The sequence below is a fragment of the Agelaius tricolor genome, unplaced genomic scaffold (assembly GCF_023055355.1).
Source record: "Agelaius tricolor isolate 1412-34295 unplaced genomic scaffold, bAgeTri1.0.p SCAF_28, whole genome shotgun sequence".
Taxonomy (NCBI): domain Eukaryota; kingdom Metazoa; phylum Chordata; class Aves; order Passeriformes; family Icteridae; genus Agelaius; species Agelaius tricolor.
Genome location: NW_027269288.1, coordinates 4,896,819 through 4,916,123, shown reverse-complemented (window position 1 = coordinate 4,916,123; position 19,305 = coordinate 4,896,819). Strand labels below are relative to the sequence as shown.

At 41.7% G+C, this 19,305-nt stretch overlaps 1 protein-coding gene across 2 annotated transcripts in view; it reads right to left on the bottom strand.

Moving 5' to 3' along the window:
• PRDM2 (PR/SET domain 2) overlaps nucleotides 1-19,305 on the bottom strand; it is a 65,914-nt gene that overhangs the window by 6,660 nt on the left and 39,949 nt on the right. The window contains exons 1-3 of one of the 2 annotated variants that reach the window (XM_071449326.1): nucleotides 17,365-17,416; nucleotides 14,114-14,224; nucleotides 8,882-13,241 (exon numbers count right to left, since the gene is read on the bottom strand). In XM_071449326.1, coding sequence (XP_071305427.1) covers nucleotides 8,882-13,241; nucleotides 14,114-14,132 — 4,379 coding nt within the window. In that variant the 5' untranslated portion in view covers nucleotides 14,133-14,224; nucleotides 17,365-17,416. Of the gene's footprint in view, nucleotides 1-8,881; nucleotides 13,242-14,113; nucleotides 14,225-17,364; nucleotides 17,417-19,305 lie in introns of those variants that run through there. The other variant, XM_071449325.1, reaches the window with a different exon arrangement.

The window sequence follows — 19,305 nt, the reverse complement described above, 5'->3', positions numbered from 1 at the left end:
TCTCTGTCAGCTAAGGAATTTAAAACCAAACTAAATAGTTTGGTAGATGCACCAGCTATTCCATAAATTAAAGCTGACCCAGAAGTTAAATGAGGCTATTTTTTACAGGCTCTCTCACAACTGAGAGCACACCTAAATTAGAAGAGATAAATCACCCAATTTGGTGAGACTCCCTAAAATATAAAATACACTAAATCACAGCTCTTCAAGTTTTCCATCCTCAAATCTGAAAGTGTTCTGTAGTGTGAGTCAGTACCATAATCCCAGATTTTCAGATCCAGAACAGAGCCAGGTGGAAAGGGATTTGCCAAGGTCACTCAGAAAATCTGCAGCCTTAAAGCAGAGCACTGAACAAAGGAAGATTCCCACACCACCCTCATTACTGTCACAGGTTAAATTGTCTCCTGAATATTGAATTTGTCCAAACCAAGTTCCTACTTCCATATCCCTTGCCAGGCTTCCCCATCAGCCTTGCCATGAGCAGCAGACACAAACTCAAAGGCCAGGAAAAATGCCAAATCCTCACACACCCCCTTCCCTGAGACATTCCCAAAATACATTTGGTATTTTTTATTCAAATTAGTTTGTCTTCTACCACACTCCTTCAATTAACATTCTCCTGGGTTGCTGGTTTAATTCTCTAGAAATGTCCCAGAGAAATAAACCGTGGTATCTGTGGGCATGAAGGCTGCAATGATCCAAGGTGGGTGCCAGTCCCACCTGGGAAATTCAGTGAACAAAGTCATGGCAGTTTCTGGGAAAAATTCAGGTGATTTAGGTTCACATTTTTACCTCAATTAAAGTGGTTTTTTCCCTACAAGGATTATACTCTATAATCTAGAATAACCCCAAGGATATGCTCCAAAATTACAGACACACGCACATTCCACATTACATTTAACAATCAGCATGACAGGAACTTATTCTATCAAGTGTTTCCTAATCTGAAATTAAAGAATATCTAAAATGACACAAATCATTGACTGCTTAGGAAAAAAAAAAAATAGAAATGTGGATGTTTAGGGCCAAATTCTTGGTTTTACAGAATTAGGCTGAGTAATTTCACAGGCCAGAGGGGAAGCAAGAAGGTTCAGGGGTGGATAAATTCCATTTCTGGGCTTTCTGCTCTCAGTGAGATTAAACCACAGCCCTGCTCCCCTGACTGCAATGGACTCCCTGGCAGCAGCACTTTGCTTAATGGGAAATAAATACACAAAACAAGGACTTGGAAAAACATAAAAACATCACCCACTAAGGACAAGACCTTTGTTTGTCTCTTTCAGTGGAACAAAGTGTTTCTCAAGACAAAAAGGTTTTGTTGAAAGTTTTGTTGAAAGGGATGTACAGAAAATGGGGAAGCAGCAGAAAGCAAAAAGGAGCTTAATTTTTTGAGAATTGTGTGTGTTTATTCATGAAAGCAGGGAAAGAGCTGGAGCAGGTCAGGATTTTATCTTTCCTTCACAGAACATGAATATTATGGTCAGGCTTTTCATGAATCTAAACTGGAAAAACCTGTTCTTGAGATCCTTTGCATTCTAGACTTCCAAGAAGACACCTCACAGCACTCTCCACCACAGTGCTTCAAAGACTGAATCCTTTACAGCAGCACTGCTCCCCACAGGAGCTCCCAAACTGCTTTGTTTCACCCCTGCTCTGCACTTTCAGGTTCTTCATGGCTGGCTCAGTTCCACTCCCCGTGGATCACAAGGAACTGGGCTGATGAACACCAAACCAACAGGGGAAAAAATCTCACACCATGCCTAAGCTCACCTGGGGGGCTTTAAAATGAATGTATTAAAGTTTAATATTTTAGTAAAATGGTGATTATTTTCAAAAGCAACCAGTGACCTAAAGTAGCCACTTGAGCAGGAATCCAGCTCTGAGCTCCTTCAGTTGCCTTGAAGGTGCTTCAAGTTGAGCTCAGAGTCTTGGTCACTTAAGAAATCTTGGTGTAAATCAATAATAAATTTAGATGAACAGTATCATGTCAGCAATGTGTCTTCCTGCCCTTTTAAAGTGGCACACAGAGTATTTTGCAAGCCAAAAGGTAAAAAATTTGGGATTAAAACCAGAAGTACTCAAATTCATCTTCTATACAGTCAGGTCATGTGATTTGATAAAAAGCTTGTATCTAATAATCACATTCCTAACAGGATGAGAAAACTTTCATTACACTTAGGGAATGCTGTAGTTTATTTTATTTAGCTTTATAGAGAAATGGTGGCACCAAAAGAGTTCCAAAGGGTTGCTGGGGAGCAGCAGAACAAGGCTGAGCCCTCAGTCCTGCACATCTCATTACATAACAAAGAAACCACAGAAAAAAGTGTGTGTTGACTTCAAAAGGCAGATGAGGGACATGCTGAATTTGCCATAATGAACAGAATACAACTTCAAATTCCAGTGACTGTGGAGTTTGAGTGTGAAACTCTTCAAAGCAGCTCAGTGATGTAAGAATTCATTATTTCTCATCTCCCCACCTCCTTCCACACTGCAATGCTGAGATCTCGACACCTAAAAGAAAAACTCCAGAAATTCCTCACTGAGTCACTGGGGCTATGCACAGGCCTGGGCCTGGGAATGAGCTCTGCATTCCCAACAAAATCCCTTCCCTGAAAAAGTCCTGGCATTTACACAAGCATTAGAGGACACAGTCTCAAGCTATGTCAGGGAAGGTACAGGTTGGATATTAGGAGGAAATTTTTCACCAAAAGAATAATAAAGTACTGGAATGCTCTTCCCAGAGAGGTGGCAGAATCACCATCTCTGGATGTGTTTAGAAAAGCCTGGACATGGCACTTGGTGCTATAGCCTGGTTGAGGTGTTGGGGCATAGGTTGGGCTCAATGATCTCAGAGGTCTCTTCCAACCTCTTCATTCTGTGATTCTGTGATTGAACTTTGCTGAGCAGCACTGCCTGAACTGCAGAAGGAATCACAGACTCACTGAGGTTGGAAAAGACCTCCAAGGCCATGAGTCCAACCTGTGCTGTGGTGGTGTTCACAGGGGTCCCAGGAAGAGGGAAGAGATGAGGATCTGACTCCATGTTTCAGAAGGTTGATTTATTCTTTTATGATATATATTAAAACTCTACTAAAAGAATAGAAGAAAGGATTTCATCAGAAGGCTAGCAAGCAAGAAGAAGAATGATAACAAAAGTTTCATTAAATAGATGTGGAAGTTCACCCCTCTCTCATCACAGACTTACCACAAAAGCTCAGCTCCAACCCAGCATGGGCTTGTTCAAAATCTATTGTTTAGCTCCTTTTCATCATGAGCAGAACTCCATCATCATGTGACTCACGAGATCACATCCAGTAAATAAAAGCCAGAATTAGTATGTAAGGTCCTCTAAGTTCTCTTTTTAAGGCCATTCACAAGCTATTTGTCTGTCTCTAGCAATTCAGCTCCTTGGCTAAACCCAACTCCAGTAAAAACCTGGAGCTGAGCCCATAATTTTGGAAATGAAGTCACAAACCACAGCAAATGAAGTGAATGCTATTCCTATTTGCATTCAATATTGAACATTTAGACATCAAACTCTATGACATCTCCCCAAAGAAAATCATCAGGAACCAAACTAGAATTTTAAATATCAGCCTTGCAACACAAAATGCTGACCAAGCAGAGCAGCAGAACCAGCCCAGCCTGAATCCCCTGGGCAGCTCCCACCGGGGCTGAGGAGCTTGGAGGGCAGGAGGGGCCTGGCTCTAACACCCAGCACTGAACACAGCCCAGCTGTGCCACAAGGTGCTTCCCATGCCTGCCAGCAAACTGGGAAATGGAAAACAAGGAAAGGAAAACACAGCCTGTCAGATCTGCCTCTCCACAACAACCCCAGCACCTCTGTTTTTATTAAAGCAACCCTCATTTGATCTCGCCCAGCGTGTCACTTGGGCTCTGTAAACAGCACAAGGTAAATTGTTTTCATTGCCTGTCTGGATGCATTTCAAGACGTGTCAGCACTCTGTGGGCTCTGTTACAGCTTTATTGTTGCTTCAGATCATACAGAGGCAGCTATAAAAGCCAGAGAAATTCAATTATGCAGATGAGATGCAATTGCAATAGTGACTATGAAAGCTGCACATTTCTGTTTGTGATGAGTCACTTGTTTAGGACTGAAACCCTTTGATGATCATTTCTCATTTGGAGATCTCCATCACCCAGCATTTCTCTGATAAATTGGTGAGCACAGGTGAACATCTCAGTGTGGCACATCCTTGGGACCCAAAGGATTTAACATCACAGCAGAGACACCACACATAAAATGGCAAAAGGATTTCTGCCATGATATTAAAGAATGAGGCTGGTTTACTCACCATCAGTTCACTGCTACACATGGCCAATAAATCCTTACAAGGTGACTGAAATACCCAGACTGCAGCAAGAGCAAACTCCAAGTGATATTTCCTTTGTCAGTAAAGATTGGAAACAATGAACCAAGTTTATGTCCCATCCTCTGCAATCTCCAGACTGTAAATCTTCACTTTTTCCATGTTTCCTTTTTCTGATAAAACCTCAAAATACAACACTGAGTATGTAAAACAGTATTTTCCCTTGGGTAAAGAGAGTAAAACCTAATCCAGAGTGGAAACCTCCACTGTGGCTTCCCCCCAGCTCCCTGGTGTAAGGAGACCAAGGATTCACCTCTTCCACTGTGGTGCAAATCCCAAACTGCAGGGAGTGCAAAAACACCCCCTGAATGTTGGGAGCTCTGCATCATCCCATCAGCTCTTCCCCCACCATCCAAACTGCAGGGACAATGCTGTTATAGACAGAACATCCAAGGAATGACATCCCACATGGAAAAATAAACTGGGGCTTCTTAGCAAAAAGTCTCATTCAGACAGAAGCATTAATTTGAATGGACAACTCCATAAAACAGTAACTTACTACTGGATTAGCTGGGAGCATGTGCAGGATCTGACTGCTGTAAAATGCTGTTTAGCCTCAGCAATGTCTCATTTCTCCAGCCCACTGCCACACTAACATGGACACAGATGCTTCCAGCTGGACTGCAAGAGGCACAACACACATCTTGAAGGGAATACAACATTCCAAAACTCCCTAGAGCCAAAAATACCTCTGCATTTGTATTTTTCTTATTGAACTATTTAACAAGTTTAAAAAATATAAAACCAAAAAACTATAATATCAGTAAAACAGAAAACTATAGTATCAGAAGTTGAAATAGTGTAATTTTCATTTAAATAATTTCAATTTATCAGCTGTGTCCACAATTAAAGCCTAAAATCCTCAGGCTAAGCCAGAAGTGGCCAATTGGTACAAATTGATGTCACTGAACCAGGGGGACACAGCTGAAGGATACATTGAACTCCTCCTAGATGAACACTGGTTTATCTTCCTTTATCTTTCTTTATCTTTCTCTTTCTTTTCTCTTTCTTGGCACATCTGCTTTCCACACAAAAGGCAACTTTCCCCCAAAGTTTTTGAAAAGTTCACTTTATTGGTTTTAGGAAATGTGTCATAATAATAATAATTCCATCTGCTTGGTCACTCAGTGCTTGCAACACCAGGGACTGGAGCTCACAGCACAGCATGGAGAGCACATGGAGGAGGAACCTCCCTCTTCAGCTCTTACCTCAATTTACAGCCCTCCAGCAAGGCTACAGCATTCAAAAGCAAGGACAACCCCACTTTTATGTCAAATTGCAATTTTTAATGTTTTCATTAGAATAATCTTTATATCAACTCTCCAATAGAAGAAACAATATACCTAACAGCAAACTTTAATACAGGAACATGCTCCAAGATCAACAACCCAAAATGAAAACAAAATGAAATTAATGTAAAATGTAAATCACATATAGTACAATTGAAGTGTCCAAAACAATTTAAATAATTTTAAATATTTTATTTTCTTAAACTTGCTACAAATGCTTTATACAATATTTCAACATAAAGTCCCCATAACAGAAATGTAACAAAATGGGAATGATAGTGAAAGTGAAAGTTAAAGTGGCACAAATTCACCAAACAAGTATTAAACTACAAATTTTAAAGAGGTAGATTACTTTTTAAGAACAAAAAATAAAAGGGGTGTCTGTATAAAGAAATGAGTCACTTTCCATCCATCCTGTCATTAATTGTGAAAGCTCTAGGAACATGTCACAAACAGTATTTCCATAAAAAGCTGTTATGAACAATAGACCAATTCATTGTCTTAAATTAGAGGTGTACAACCTTTTAGAATAATTATAGATTTCATTTTCAAAATATGCAGGTCTGTAGCCCTGCTCTAGGCTTCTTATCCATAAAAAGATCCACTGCATCCATTCTATATCTGCTGTTTAGAAATTCATCACTGCCATATAAAGTTTTACCTGCATGTGTAAATAAGAACTTGGAAAATCCATAAAACATCCAAATCAGGCCTTTTTTCCACTGTATACTGGGCATGAAAAGACTCAGAAAGTGAGGAGAAGGTGGGAAGGTGATTCTGCCCTGCTGGTTGGCCTCTACTGAGACAAACAGCCTGAGGAGACCCAAAACATGACAAGAACACTTGGAGTGCAGCAATTGCTGGCCCTGACTCTACACTGATTTCTGCACAGGCTGAAGGGATCTGCACTGCCCAGCACCATCCACAACACCAAGAGCAGAGAGATTTGGTTCAGGTCATCCCCACTGTTCCTTCTGCTGATCTCCTGTGGGGTTCCATGTGTGTTTAATTAACACTGCCCTTGGCTTTAATCTGAATTCTCCCACATGTGTCAAGCACAAAGTAACAAAGTCTAGGCCCGACACTGCAGGCAATTTTATGGCTGTGACTCAGCTTCTGGGAGTTTCACAAGCTTGCATTTCACATCCCTTGGTGCAGTGCTTATCCTAAGATGAGCATGCAACAGCTCTACCATGGCATTAAGGGATTTTTTTTTTGTTTGTTTTGTTTTTACAGGAGATTCTTAGAAAATAGAAATTGAAAAGAAAAACAAACAACAAAACAAAAACTGAAGATAAATGACAAAAAAAAAATTGTGAACGAGTATGTTTACACAGAAACCTGAAAGGTGAAAAACAAATTGGCAGACAAATATACATGAAGCAAGTCTTGAAAAAAATATTAAGATTTCCTGGAAAAAAAAATCAAAACCCAACAGTGCCTACAGAGAGTAGAATCCAAGTTAAACTGTGCTGATATTAGTGTATGAAGGCAGAAAAATTCTTCATACTGTAGAACTGATATAAAAAGAATTTGAGTAGACAATCTAGATTTATAAAAGTCACTTCAGAGACAAAAAGAATTCCCTGGTGTAACCATTGGTTAAACTGATAAAGACTCCAAGCAGCCAAAGTAAATCAAGGCTGCTTGAGCCAGCCAAGGAAACCTTGCCCCAGGTCAATTGTTATTTCCCCAAATACTACAAACAATTCCCATATGCACCCATTTCCAAGTACTTGGTTGTTTTGCCTAAGGTCAAATGATTCATTTGGATGGGAAGATGTGGTGTTTTGGCTTCTTCTTCTACTGATCTGTTCTGGCACCATTTAAATACAGTTTCACACATAACTAAGGGAGCAGCTGATGAGAATTAACATGAAGATGTTTATGTCCCAAGGGAACAGGCCTGGTAGACATTTCTGGTTCCTAAAAGGCATTTTTACACCATTAGTCTCCAAATTCCACTAACATTTTTCTCCTTCAACACATCCTAATTTGGGTATGGATTATTTGAAGTCAAATTCCCCTCCAGCACTTGGGAATAATTCTGCTATATTGAACACCTTTACTTTCCAAAGTATTTCCTCACTCTTTGGAGATCTTCACTGTAAGACACACAAGCTGTGAACAGTCTGGATTTTGACAATGAACAGATCCTGCTCTCCTTGCTCTGACAGAGCTGCCAGTTCCTCCCCCTCCTCTGGACTCAAACCCCCTACCCTTGGCCCTAACTCTGGTGTTAATCACAGCCAGGCGCTGCAATTACCAACCCCAGAAGAACTCTTAATTACCAGTGAGCTTTGGGAAAGTTCCTCAGCAAGTCAGACTCCTGTTTCCAAGAACAACAGGGCAGGAGCAAGGTAACAAAGGTTAGAAACACTGTGCAAAATATACTATTGATTTGAGAGACTACATGAAGACGTGAATCGGGACTCAGGCACGTAGATTAAGATTTTTTATTTATTTATTGAAGGATTACCCTTTCTTGTGATTAAAATGCTTCTTCTCAAAAAGAAATAGAACTTTAATTATAAAGTTTTATAGTGAAACATAAAGAGCATGATACTTCTAACAAATTTACATGTTCATGTAACTTTTCTTACATGTCTATTTCCCTTATATTAAGTATTTTATGATCTCAGTCCGTATGCACATACATTTTTGAAGTATTTGGTCATGGTTTGTTTCTTTCATATATATATATATATATGCAGAGAATGCTTTTTATTACAAACCAAAGCAAGTTATTTTAGTGAGTAAAGAATGCAGTCGTATTTTTTAACTTAGTGAACTACCATAAATAAATCTAGAATGTTTCTGGGCTACCTTAGATGTCAGATACCAAATACAAGGTCAGTATCTCCAATAACATTGAGTTTAATGACATTAAGTTTATTTGCACTCAGGTATTGACATTTTTTTTCCAGACTTTTCAATTCAGTTTATAATTAAAGACATTCTCTATACAAACCGTGGATAATTTCATGACATGACAAAATGCATCAAGTATGTACATCATACCCCAGCATCAGTAAGCTGCTCATCCATGTTTTAGGAAATGCAACTTTTTTTTTTTATTTAAGCATGAGAAACTCAAAAAAAAAAAAGATAAAAAAAAAGACAAAAAAAAAAAAAAAGACCAGCAAGCAAAACAGCAAGCAACGTGTTCCTGGGTTGTTTCAACTTCAAATGAAATGCTTACCTGAAATCTTTCAGTTCTTGCTTTGTACTGCTTTCATCTCTTTTGTTTTCTGCTGCTTCTGCATTTGCTGCCTGCTGCAGACTCCGTGTGATTGGTCCTCCAATCCTCTCTCTGGATTTTACACTGAACCTGTCTGCCTTTTTCTTACTTGCCACAGCAGATTTACTTGGCAAAACAGCTTTGTTATTCCTTTGGATTCTGACGTGCAATTTCCGGGACGCTTTGCTGGAGATTCCAGAGGAATTGTTCTTAGAAACCACCTTAGTTTTTTTCCCATCAACGTGGGACATTTTAGCCACTCTTACAGGACTAGAGTTCCTCAAGGATGAAGATGAATTTGGCTTTTTAGATCGCATGGAAGGTACAAATTTAACGTTCTGTTTGGATTTGAAGGAGGCAGAGGGGAGCTGGAGCTGTGCAGGTCCTGAGGTTCGTGCTCTGGTCTTGCCCAGGTGGGGCTGAGTGCTCTGCATTTTGATTTCTGCATCTGCTGTTCGCCTGCGCTGGTTGCTGCCCTTGTCACTGTTTGCAGGTGAAGAAGCTGCACTTTTTTTGGAAGAATTCTTTTTGGAGGAGGGAGAGATGGGTTTTTTGGGGCAGCTGTATGATGCATGCTTGTTCAAACTCCCAATGTAAGTGAACTCTCTGTTACAGTAGGGGCAGATGTGAGAGTCTGTCTCAGATGGGTTATTTTTCAGTTCTGCCTTCTGCTGGGCAGATTTCTTTTTTTGCAGGATAGCTTTCTGTACAAGCTGGTTTTTCTTTTTCAATGCACTTATTTTTAGTTTATTGGAGGACATTTTGCTGATCTCCACATTGAAATTGAGTCTTTTAGGCTGACCCATTCGTCTGAAGGCGTTTTTCCCAGGCCCAGCAATGACCACCATGCCATTCTTAGGCTGCACTGTCTGTTTGAGGGGGACTGGATTTTTTTTAGGTGTGTATCTCTTTTTATCACTAGCAGATGCACAGGCCAGTATGTGTTTGTGTAACTCAGGCATGTTATCAACACTTTTTCCACATTTTGTGCATCTAATGGCAGTGGTAAAAGTCTGTGGGATATTATGGGTTGTGAAGTTTGTTGCAGTAACTCCAATCCCCATAGGATTACGATGGTGATACTGGAACGGAGGTGGTTTAAAGCTTGGGTAGTGTTGATTGAGGCCCATACGGACATCTGGATCTTTAGATTTCACTCCAGAAGCCATTATTTTTATAGTAGTATAAAGCTCTTCAGAAGAATCATTTAGATCTTCATCTTCCTCCTCTTTTGAAGGTTCCAAAGAATCTTCTGGCAGGTTCTGCATGTGCTCTGCGTTGGCCTTACTGGGGTCAGTGAAATTCTGGGGTCTCAAAGTCCCACTTTCAAACTCATGATGTGTGCACTCCTTGTCTGGATGGAGATCCCGTTGATGCTGTTGCAAATTGCACAAAAAAGCAAATTCCTTTTTACACACTGAACAAACAAAGATATTCCCTACTCCGTGAAGCAGAAAGCGATGTTCTGACAAGTCTGTTTTATCCCTAAAGAGCTGTACACAGAATTCACATTTGAAGGGCCATTCTTCAGCATGAATGGATAAATGCTTCGTTAGGTCTTTAATGGAAAGAAAAGGTGATTCGCAGACATTGCACACAAAGCTCTTGTTGAAGGTTTCCTGCACTACTCCTGATTCACTTGAAGTATGAGGCTCTTCTCTCGCTTTCTGCTGCTCGCTTTCAGCTTCTTCCTGTTTTATTATTGGGAGAGAACTTTCAAGGTTATCAGCAGAGGAAACAACAGAAGAAACTACAGAAAGAGGAGGTGGAGATGGAGACGATGAGGAGGAAGAGGATGAGAAAGAGGAGGAAGAGGAGGAGGAAGATGAGGAAGACAGCGTAGGGGGCCCAGGTGAAGCAGCAGAAATAAGAGGTTCAACAGAAGGGACGGGGGATGGAGAAGGAGAAACCGTAGGTGAAAGAACCGGCAGTGGGGACTGGGTAGTAGTGTTGGAGAGTGGCGAGGGACAGGAGGAAGTGTTAGTGGCACTGGCAGAGGCATCTGGCATGGGTAAGGGCATGGTTGGGAGCAGGGGCGGAGGCGACGTGGCCACGGTGAGCACGGGCAGGCAGGGCGGCGGGGACGGGGCGTTGGTGGGCGTTAACAGCGGGGGCAGCTGGCACACAGCGGGTGCAGCCGGCGCCTGTGGCACGGGGGAAGCAGCAGAGGAGCTGAGGGGCTGAGGGTCAGTGCAAGGCGCTGCTGAGGGAGCGGGGTCCCCGTCGGGCTCGGCCGGAGGCTGCGGGGCCGTGCCGGGGCTGTCCCTGCCCGGCTGCTCCGGGGCCACGTCCGTCCCGTTGTACTCGTTCAGCAGAACCTTCTGCAGCATGCACGTGGTGGGCTTCTTCTTCTTAACACCACTGCACGTGGCGTGGGTGGAGTTTTCTTTGCATTCCCTCACGTCAGCATCGCTGCAAGGCTTCTTATGCACACTTAGATCTAGAACAGATTCCCAGGGAACCTGAGTCTTGCTTTTGACATCAGACCTTTGTTTCATACCGCTGGATAAATCCAGGGGCTGCTGGTTGCACACATTGCCAAAAGTTGGAGCTGCTGTCCAGTCTTTTGATATTTTATATTCTTCAAAGCAATGAGGGCTCAAAGTCTCTTTGTCCTCCCTTGCAGTCAAGCTCCAAGCAGGTGAGTTGCTGTGGCTTTCTAACTTTGGCATTTTTGAACTCCTGATATTATCATTCCACACAGTTTTTCCCTCACCTGATTTGACAAAGTCTCGAAGCACTGGACTGTGCTGTGGAGAGCTGGGAGGAGAGCTGGTCCTTCTTTTAAATCTGCTGGACACTGGAGGCAAAACAGATGATGATGTAACAGAAGGTCCTATTTTAGGGATTTCACTTGATGGAGTTATCTTCTTACTGTCCTGTGTCTGAAGAAGCTGCTTTAATTTTGATGACAAATAAACCCCTTTTTCTTTATGGAAAGGTAAGGTTTCTGTTGAAATGCTAAGAGGAAGATTTAAAGAACTAGTAGGAGTTATAGGTTCTGGGTCTATTTCAGTTTTTATTTTTGGTACAAGAGGAGGGCTGGCAGTTCTTCTCTTTTTGGATTCACTGCTCCCACTGCTAGAGGGTTCCTTAGGAGGTTCATTCACATGTGTTTGTGTAACCTTTAAATTTGTGGAAATTTCCACTGTGACTGGACTGATTATACAATTCAACCCATACAAGTCTGCAGAGTTGGACTCCATCTGAATCACGTCACAATTGCTAGTGCTGCTGTTGGACTGAATTTTCCCATCAATGTAGTAATTTAAATTCTCAGAGATATTGCTGGATATATCCATAAGATAGACATCATCTCCTTCCCCTTCCTCTTCTATTTCTGTGCTCGCTATGTACACACTCTGGACTGCTGGGGCTGGCTCTGCTGGGAGAGGGGGCTCCTCAGTAAAGAACCCTTTTCTCCTGACACCTTTGGGAATGAGATGACGCTCATGAACCCTGCGCTGATGCCTCCTCATGTTGGTGTGAGTACCAAAAACCTTCTTGCAGTATTTGCACGGATGCAATTCTTTGGGCTCCTTATTCTCCTCAGCAAACGCCGAGTTTGACATTTCCTGGGAAACTTTCTCCGAATCCAAGACGACAGAGTCTTGCACAAGACCGGAAACATTCAGGTCATCTTTAAGACCATCATCCACAATCACCTGGTTATCAGCAACATTATCCAAGTGTTGCGAGGAGGTCAGTGTGAGGAATGGTTTCCTTTTGGGCCCGGCCTCGTGGCGCCGCTCGTGCCTGCGCCTGTTGATCTGAGTGCCGAAGGCTTTGCCGCAGTAGCGGCACTTGAACGCGTGGCTCAGGGTGGAGATGTGGATGTGCATGTGGCGCTCGAGCCCTTGCTTTGTTGTAAACTTCCTCTCACAATGCTGGCAAGGAAACATGAATGTTTCCTGAACATCACCGTTGGATTCCCCCTCTGCTTTTGGAATTTTCACCACGAGTTTTTTCTTTGGAGAGCTTTCTGGAGATTCCTCTGACGTACTCTTTTGTTCTTCCATGGAGTCCAACTTTTCTTCACATATCAAAGGCATTTCAGCATTTTCTTTAGGCATACTGGTATCTTCTATCTCCTCTTCATCTTCCTCTTCTTCATCCTCCTCTTCATCATCATCTAAATCATCTGATGCACAGTTTATTGCTTCTCCTTGTTTGTCTTCAGTTACCACTTGTGTTTCATTGGTGGGACTGGGGATCATCAGCTTTGGAAGGACATCCTGATTTACCATCTCCTGAATCACAGCTGTTTGTTCCAGAGACAGCACAGCAGAAACAGAAGGAGTTTCATCTTCCTCTTTGTGACCTGGAACACAAGAGTGCAGTAAAGAAGAGCATGAGATATTTTTACCAAACACTTCAGGATATGCTACACCTCTCTTATTTTTTCTTCTAGCACAACACATCCAACGTTCCTGACCCAAGACAATATCACCACTTCTCATTTATTTACTCATGTGGATGGATGTTTTCCTGCATGCAAGTCCTACCTATCTGTTCTCAGGGATATCCATGGCTGAAGGAAAGAAGGCCAGGTTGGTTGGATGGGGCTCTGAGTCTAGTGAAAGGTGTCCCTGCCATGGCAGGGGGGTGGAAGAAGATAAGCTTAAAGGTGCCTTCCAACCCAAAATGTTCTGTGATTCTGCAGATTCTAGGAAAACACCTTGGCTGCCAATCCCCACAATGTTGCCCAAGTGGGTACATTATAGAGCAAAAAATCCTTCTCCATTCCTTAGCTGGGCCATAAGGTACCTGAACAGTGGTGCACATGTTGTGCCAGCAGAAGGGACAACACAGGGAGGGAATGGAAGAGTTATGGGTCAAAAGAATTAATATTTTTCCCCCTTGGTACTGACTTTGCTAATTAGCAATAAATAATGACCATGAAACTAAGCTCCAAAGACAGAGAATAAGGATTTTGCTCTGCTATTATCTTCTAAGGAGTTTGTGTTTATGTCTCAGTTTTGCAGCACATTAGTTTTTCCTGTGGTCAGAGTTGTATGTTTAATGACATGCTTCTCATAGCCAAGTTCCTAACTAGTAAAACAGTTGGGGTAAATGACACAAACATGTTCACTTTGTCACAGTAAGATAACCTGCTCATGTACTGAACATGACAAGCATCCTTTGATTCAAAAAGATAAACAGAAGGAAGAAATAAGACCCTTGAGAACTCACCTTCTTTAGAATCCCTCATATCTGCAGAAGTAGAATCCAAATCAGTCTTTTTCTGTTTTGTATCTGCTGCCTTCTTGCCCTTGTTTTTACTTTCCTGAGTCTTCTTCTTTCCTAGTGGGAAAAAAGCATTTATTATTCTTGCTTAACAATTTTTATTTGTCATGTATCAGTGGCAGATTTAAACCCTCAGCTTTGGAGTGTAACAAACTCCTGTAGAGACCCTGCTTTCCTGAGAAATAAAAATGACTGATTAGGGGAACAGACAGCATTCAGGTAAAAAACTTCAGACACTGAAATGCTTTCCTTACTTTCAAAGCAAGAACAAACTACCTGTCCAGGATTGAGCTCACATCATGCAGTTATCTAATGCCTTAATATGGTCACTAAATTCCTGTATCTCACAGAAGGATATGGAAAATAGAAAATCTCTTCATACACAATTAGTCTTAATGTTAATTGGAAAACCTTAGAAAATAGAAACCCAGAGAGGTTTATTTTAGTTGTATAAACATTCTGAATGATGAGGAGAGTTATGATAAAAACAATGAAGTAATAACACCACGAGTGAAGAGTGAAGGCAGCATGAGCTTGACAAACAGGGCAAAGGCAGAACAACCAAGTGAGATGGAACTGGGTAACAGAAAACATTGAAGGGATTTGGATGGGTCCTGACACAAACACCACTCTCAAGTTCTCACCTTCTGTTAGCAAAATGAAGAAGGATGTATTAGTTGCAGAGGGTGATGAACACAAAAGGGCATTATGTGCAAAGAGCTGACCAGTACTGCAAGATGTAAACACACTGAAAACTTCATTTTCCACTCCACTACAAAGTACTGCTAATTTTTGCCATTAATGTTGTAGATTCAGGCCTATAACATACAGAAATTATGATGTGGGGTGTGTAATAACAAATGGAAGTTTATAGCTTTTCATTCACTTCATTGCAGCCTGTACTTTCCACACAGAACACAGAAAACACCACTGGAACTCCTCAGTTCTACACTCAACTCTTGGGAGGAGCTGTCCAGAAGTAGCAATCCAGACTCCTCCTGTGCCCCTCTAACACACAAAATGTGCTTCATAACACACTGCCCATTCCCTCTGATCAGAAATGTCCATCACAGCCCTACATCCATTTCCTAGCTGGAAGCACATTCTTCCACGTCACAATCCTGTCAAACTCCTCCTTTTTACCCCTTGAAAACAGTTTTCACATCCTGAGCCAAGAAACTGAAATGCCTTGAAAATAAAAAAATGCTCCTCTGTTCCAGGAAGTTCCAAGTACACAAACCCCCCAGGAGACCAGCTCAGACAGCCTCAGCTTTAAAAGGAAACACTTGTTTTGATTACAACAAACTAAATCATTATCTGCATTTCCTCTCAGATTTCATAGGCTGTCCCCAAATTCCAGTGTGTTTCAGTTTTATGTATATAATAAACCTTTTTTAATTTCTTATCTAATTTAAGGTTTTAGTCCTATAACCTGACAACAGTCACTCAGACTGAATTTTTGTCACCTTTGGACAAGACACACACCTCCTCCCCAAAATGAACTAGCAATTTTCTCTGAATATCCTCAATTATTGTTCTGATGCCCATGTCTATCCTGCCATAAAGGACCATCCTGGATTGTTTGAACAATGCAACATCAATTTGGCTTTTATACCAAACACCTGTGACTGTCAGAAGCTTTAGCACATACCTGGGTGCACACATGGGCATGAGGAAGTCAGAGCACATCTTTCTTTATGTGACAAGCTACTCAAAGTCCCATTTCAACACCATTTTCTTATTATCAGCACCCCTAATGTTCATTATTACAACCAGCACTACCAAGATCTGAGTATGAAGGACATCAAAGAAGTTTCCAGAAGGATCTCCCAAGTCACCTGAAATTCCCTGGGAATGTTCAGTAACACAATCCAGCAGTTCCACTTCTAGGGAAAAAGTGGAAATGTAAGATTTCAATACATTCCTAGGACTCAAACATGCACCACAATACACCTTAAGAGTGACACAAGAAATCATACATCATTCCTAAGAACTCTCAAATCTTTTGCAAACCACTTCTCATCTGAAGACCACTATCAGTATCTTGACCTAAAACCAACAAAATTCTTGATTGGAAACAAGAATTAAAAGGTTGGTCCACAGGGCCCTCTCACCTGCCACACCTGACATGTGCTCAGACATTTTTCCCCCCACAGTGCAATATCCAGCTCTACAGTAGCCCTGGATTTCAGCATAACAACAGGTTATTATTATATATTATTAAAGTCTTCAAACCAGGACCAGATGAATTCTTTTTTCTAAAAATATCAGAAACCCTTTCAAGGGTAAAGTATGAAAAGGCACCAACATAAATCCCAAGTGCTAAAGCATGCAGATATGTTTCAAAGTGTCACCAGGTTAGCGAATATAAAATTTCTAGTACCTCAAATCCAAAGATAATCTGAGAAATCACTCCAATAGCAGGATTTTCAGACAAAATCAAGGTACTTATGTCACATACCTTATCCTACTGATGGAAAGCAGAACATTTGCAAGTTCTGCCAGTCCTAAAAAGAGATGTAACTCACTCCTGATGTAACCTGCTCCATGATACAGCTGGAGGTGTTTCAAGCTCTTGGCCTTTGAGCACTGATGCATTTGAAGAGAGGATTCACCCAGCACCCAACTTGCCCTTTCTCTGCAGAGTGAACAAACTTCTTGTGCACACACAACATTTCAGATGTGTCAGATCAATTCCTGACACAAACCACTGTAGATGTCCTTTAGTTTGTTCATCTTCCAGGCTGCAGCTTTCTTTGAAAAGGTTCAAAGAATTCACTGAAACATGCCAGTGACTGTCCCAGATGCACAATTTCATGGTCCTGACCACTCAACAGCACGAGCCCAGCAAGAGAATTTAAGAACAGAGTAATGGGTGATACTTCACTGCTATGCTCTCCCAGCCTTCACATATTTGGAGTTCAGAAACTTTTGTAAATGGCTGTTGATAGACTTTCTCTCATGAGTTCTCAAAGTGCTTTTAAAATCCATATAAACTTGAATTTTCTTCCTGCAGATTTCCAATAAAAACACAGCCTACAACTGATATAAAGGTATCAATGAGTAGTCCAAGGCCTGTTCCTTGGTTTTCTTATTGTGTCAGAGGTCAGGAATGAACTGAAGCCTGCAGGAGGGGGAAATGCTTCTGAACACAGAAGCTGCTGGAAGCCTGAGTATAAGTACACACGTGCACTTACCATCAGGTTCCTGAAGGGTCCTACATGGCTGCTACGGCCAGCTGGATCCTCCACTTGGTCTAAACAAGAAAGATACAGGAATGAAACACAGGGAAAGTGAAATGGAAACAATGACAAAAGAATAAATGAAGGGCAGAACTTAACATGTGGGTATGTGCTTTAGAAGAATTGTAAAAGAAAGATGCAAAGGAAAATGAACGAAATAAACAGATGGAAAGGAGGAACTTGTCTGTAGTGATGAAGATCAAAAGAGGAATTCACCCATTTGTAATTTGTCTTGCAACTTTCAATAGTGTTCCTTTATCTCTCCACTTGTGCTGCAAGATAGCTCAGCCTTCCCACCTTTACAATCCCTTTATAGCAGTGCAACAGGCACAGGAGGTGCTACTGCCAATGGCAGTGATCAGCACTGCACTGATCCTGGAGCAGCTCAGACAACACAGAGTGACAGTGTAAGAGAGAAGTAACCTTTATTTGCCCATACTTTGGATTTTTATTTGAGAGAAGTAACCTTTACTTGCCCATACTTTGGATTTTTATTTGAGAGAAGTAACCTTTACTTGCCCATACTTTTGATTTTTATTTGAGAGAAGTAACCTTTCTTTGCCCGTGCTTCATTTTATTGATAAAACCAAGACACCTCTGAAGAACCTACAGTTAGCTGGGCTCAGGCTTTTGTTGTTAACCAAACCATTAATGGGATTATTAAACCACAGAGTTATTTCTGGTGGGATGGAATAAGCCTAGTCAGAAGCTGGGAGGGAAGACATTTAACACAATCTTTCCATACACTTGGAGCTGAACTCTGTAATTAAATATTGCTCAACTGTACAAGATGCCATTGTCTTTAATAACCTTTAACTGCAGCACCAAACATGTTCACAGTTAAGATCATAAAGTAAGAAGGACATTCACACCTGAGCTCAACCACTGCTTCTATCTCTTACAGAAATACAGAATGGGGACATTTGTCTCCCCAAAATTCTTGGGTCAATAAGGGAAAAGAATAATTGGTATGAACTGAAATTACTGTTATTTCTTTGAGATCTGTAGGTAACAGCTCTAACTGCAGCCCATAACACACCCAGACCTTACCCATGAGTGCTAAAAAAGTACCCCAGCAACCTGCCCAAATCTCAAACCTACCCCAGAAACCTGCCCAAATCTCAAACCTACCCCAGAAACCTGCCCAAATCTCAAACCTACCACAGAAACCTATCCAAATCTCACACCTACCACAGAAACCTGCCCAAATCTCAAACCTACCACAGAAACCTGTACAAATCTCAAACCTACCACAGCAACCTGCCCAAACCTACCACAGCAACCTGCCCAAATCTCAAACCTACCCCAGAAACCTGCCCAAATCTCAATCCTACCACAGAAACCTGCCCCAATCTCAAACCTACCCCAGCAACCTGCCCCAATCTCAAACCTACCCCAGAAACCTGCCCAAATCCCAATTCTCCTGGAAAGCAGTGGAGAAGCTCCTCAGAGACCCCTGGACAGTATTTTTAGAGTGGAGAAGCTCCTCAGAGACCCCTGGACAGTATTTTTAGAGTGGAGAAGCTCCTCAGAGACCCCTGGACAGTATTTTTAGAGTGGAGAAGCTCCTCAGAGACCCCTGGACAGTATTTTTAGAGTGGAGAAGCTCCCTCAGAGACCCCTGGACAGTATTTTTAGAGTGAAGTTCCCTCAGGGACCCCTGGACAGTATTTTTAGAGTGAAGTTCCCTCAGAGACCCCTGGACAGTATTTTTAGAGTGGAGAAGTTCCCTCAGAGACCCCTGGACAGTATTTTTAGAGTGAAGCTCCCTCAGAGACCCCTGGACAGTATTTTTAGAGTGAAGTTCCCTCAGGGACCCCTGGACAGTATTTTTAGAGTGAAGTTCCCTCAGGGACCCCTGGACAGTATTTTTAGAGGACAGACAAGGGCAGCACT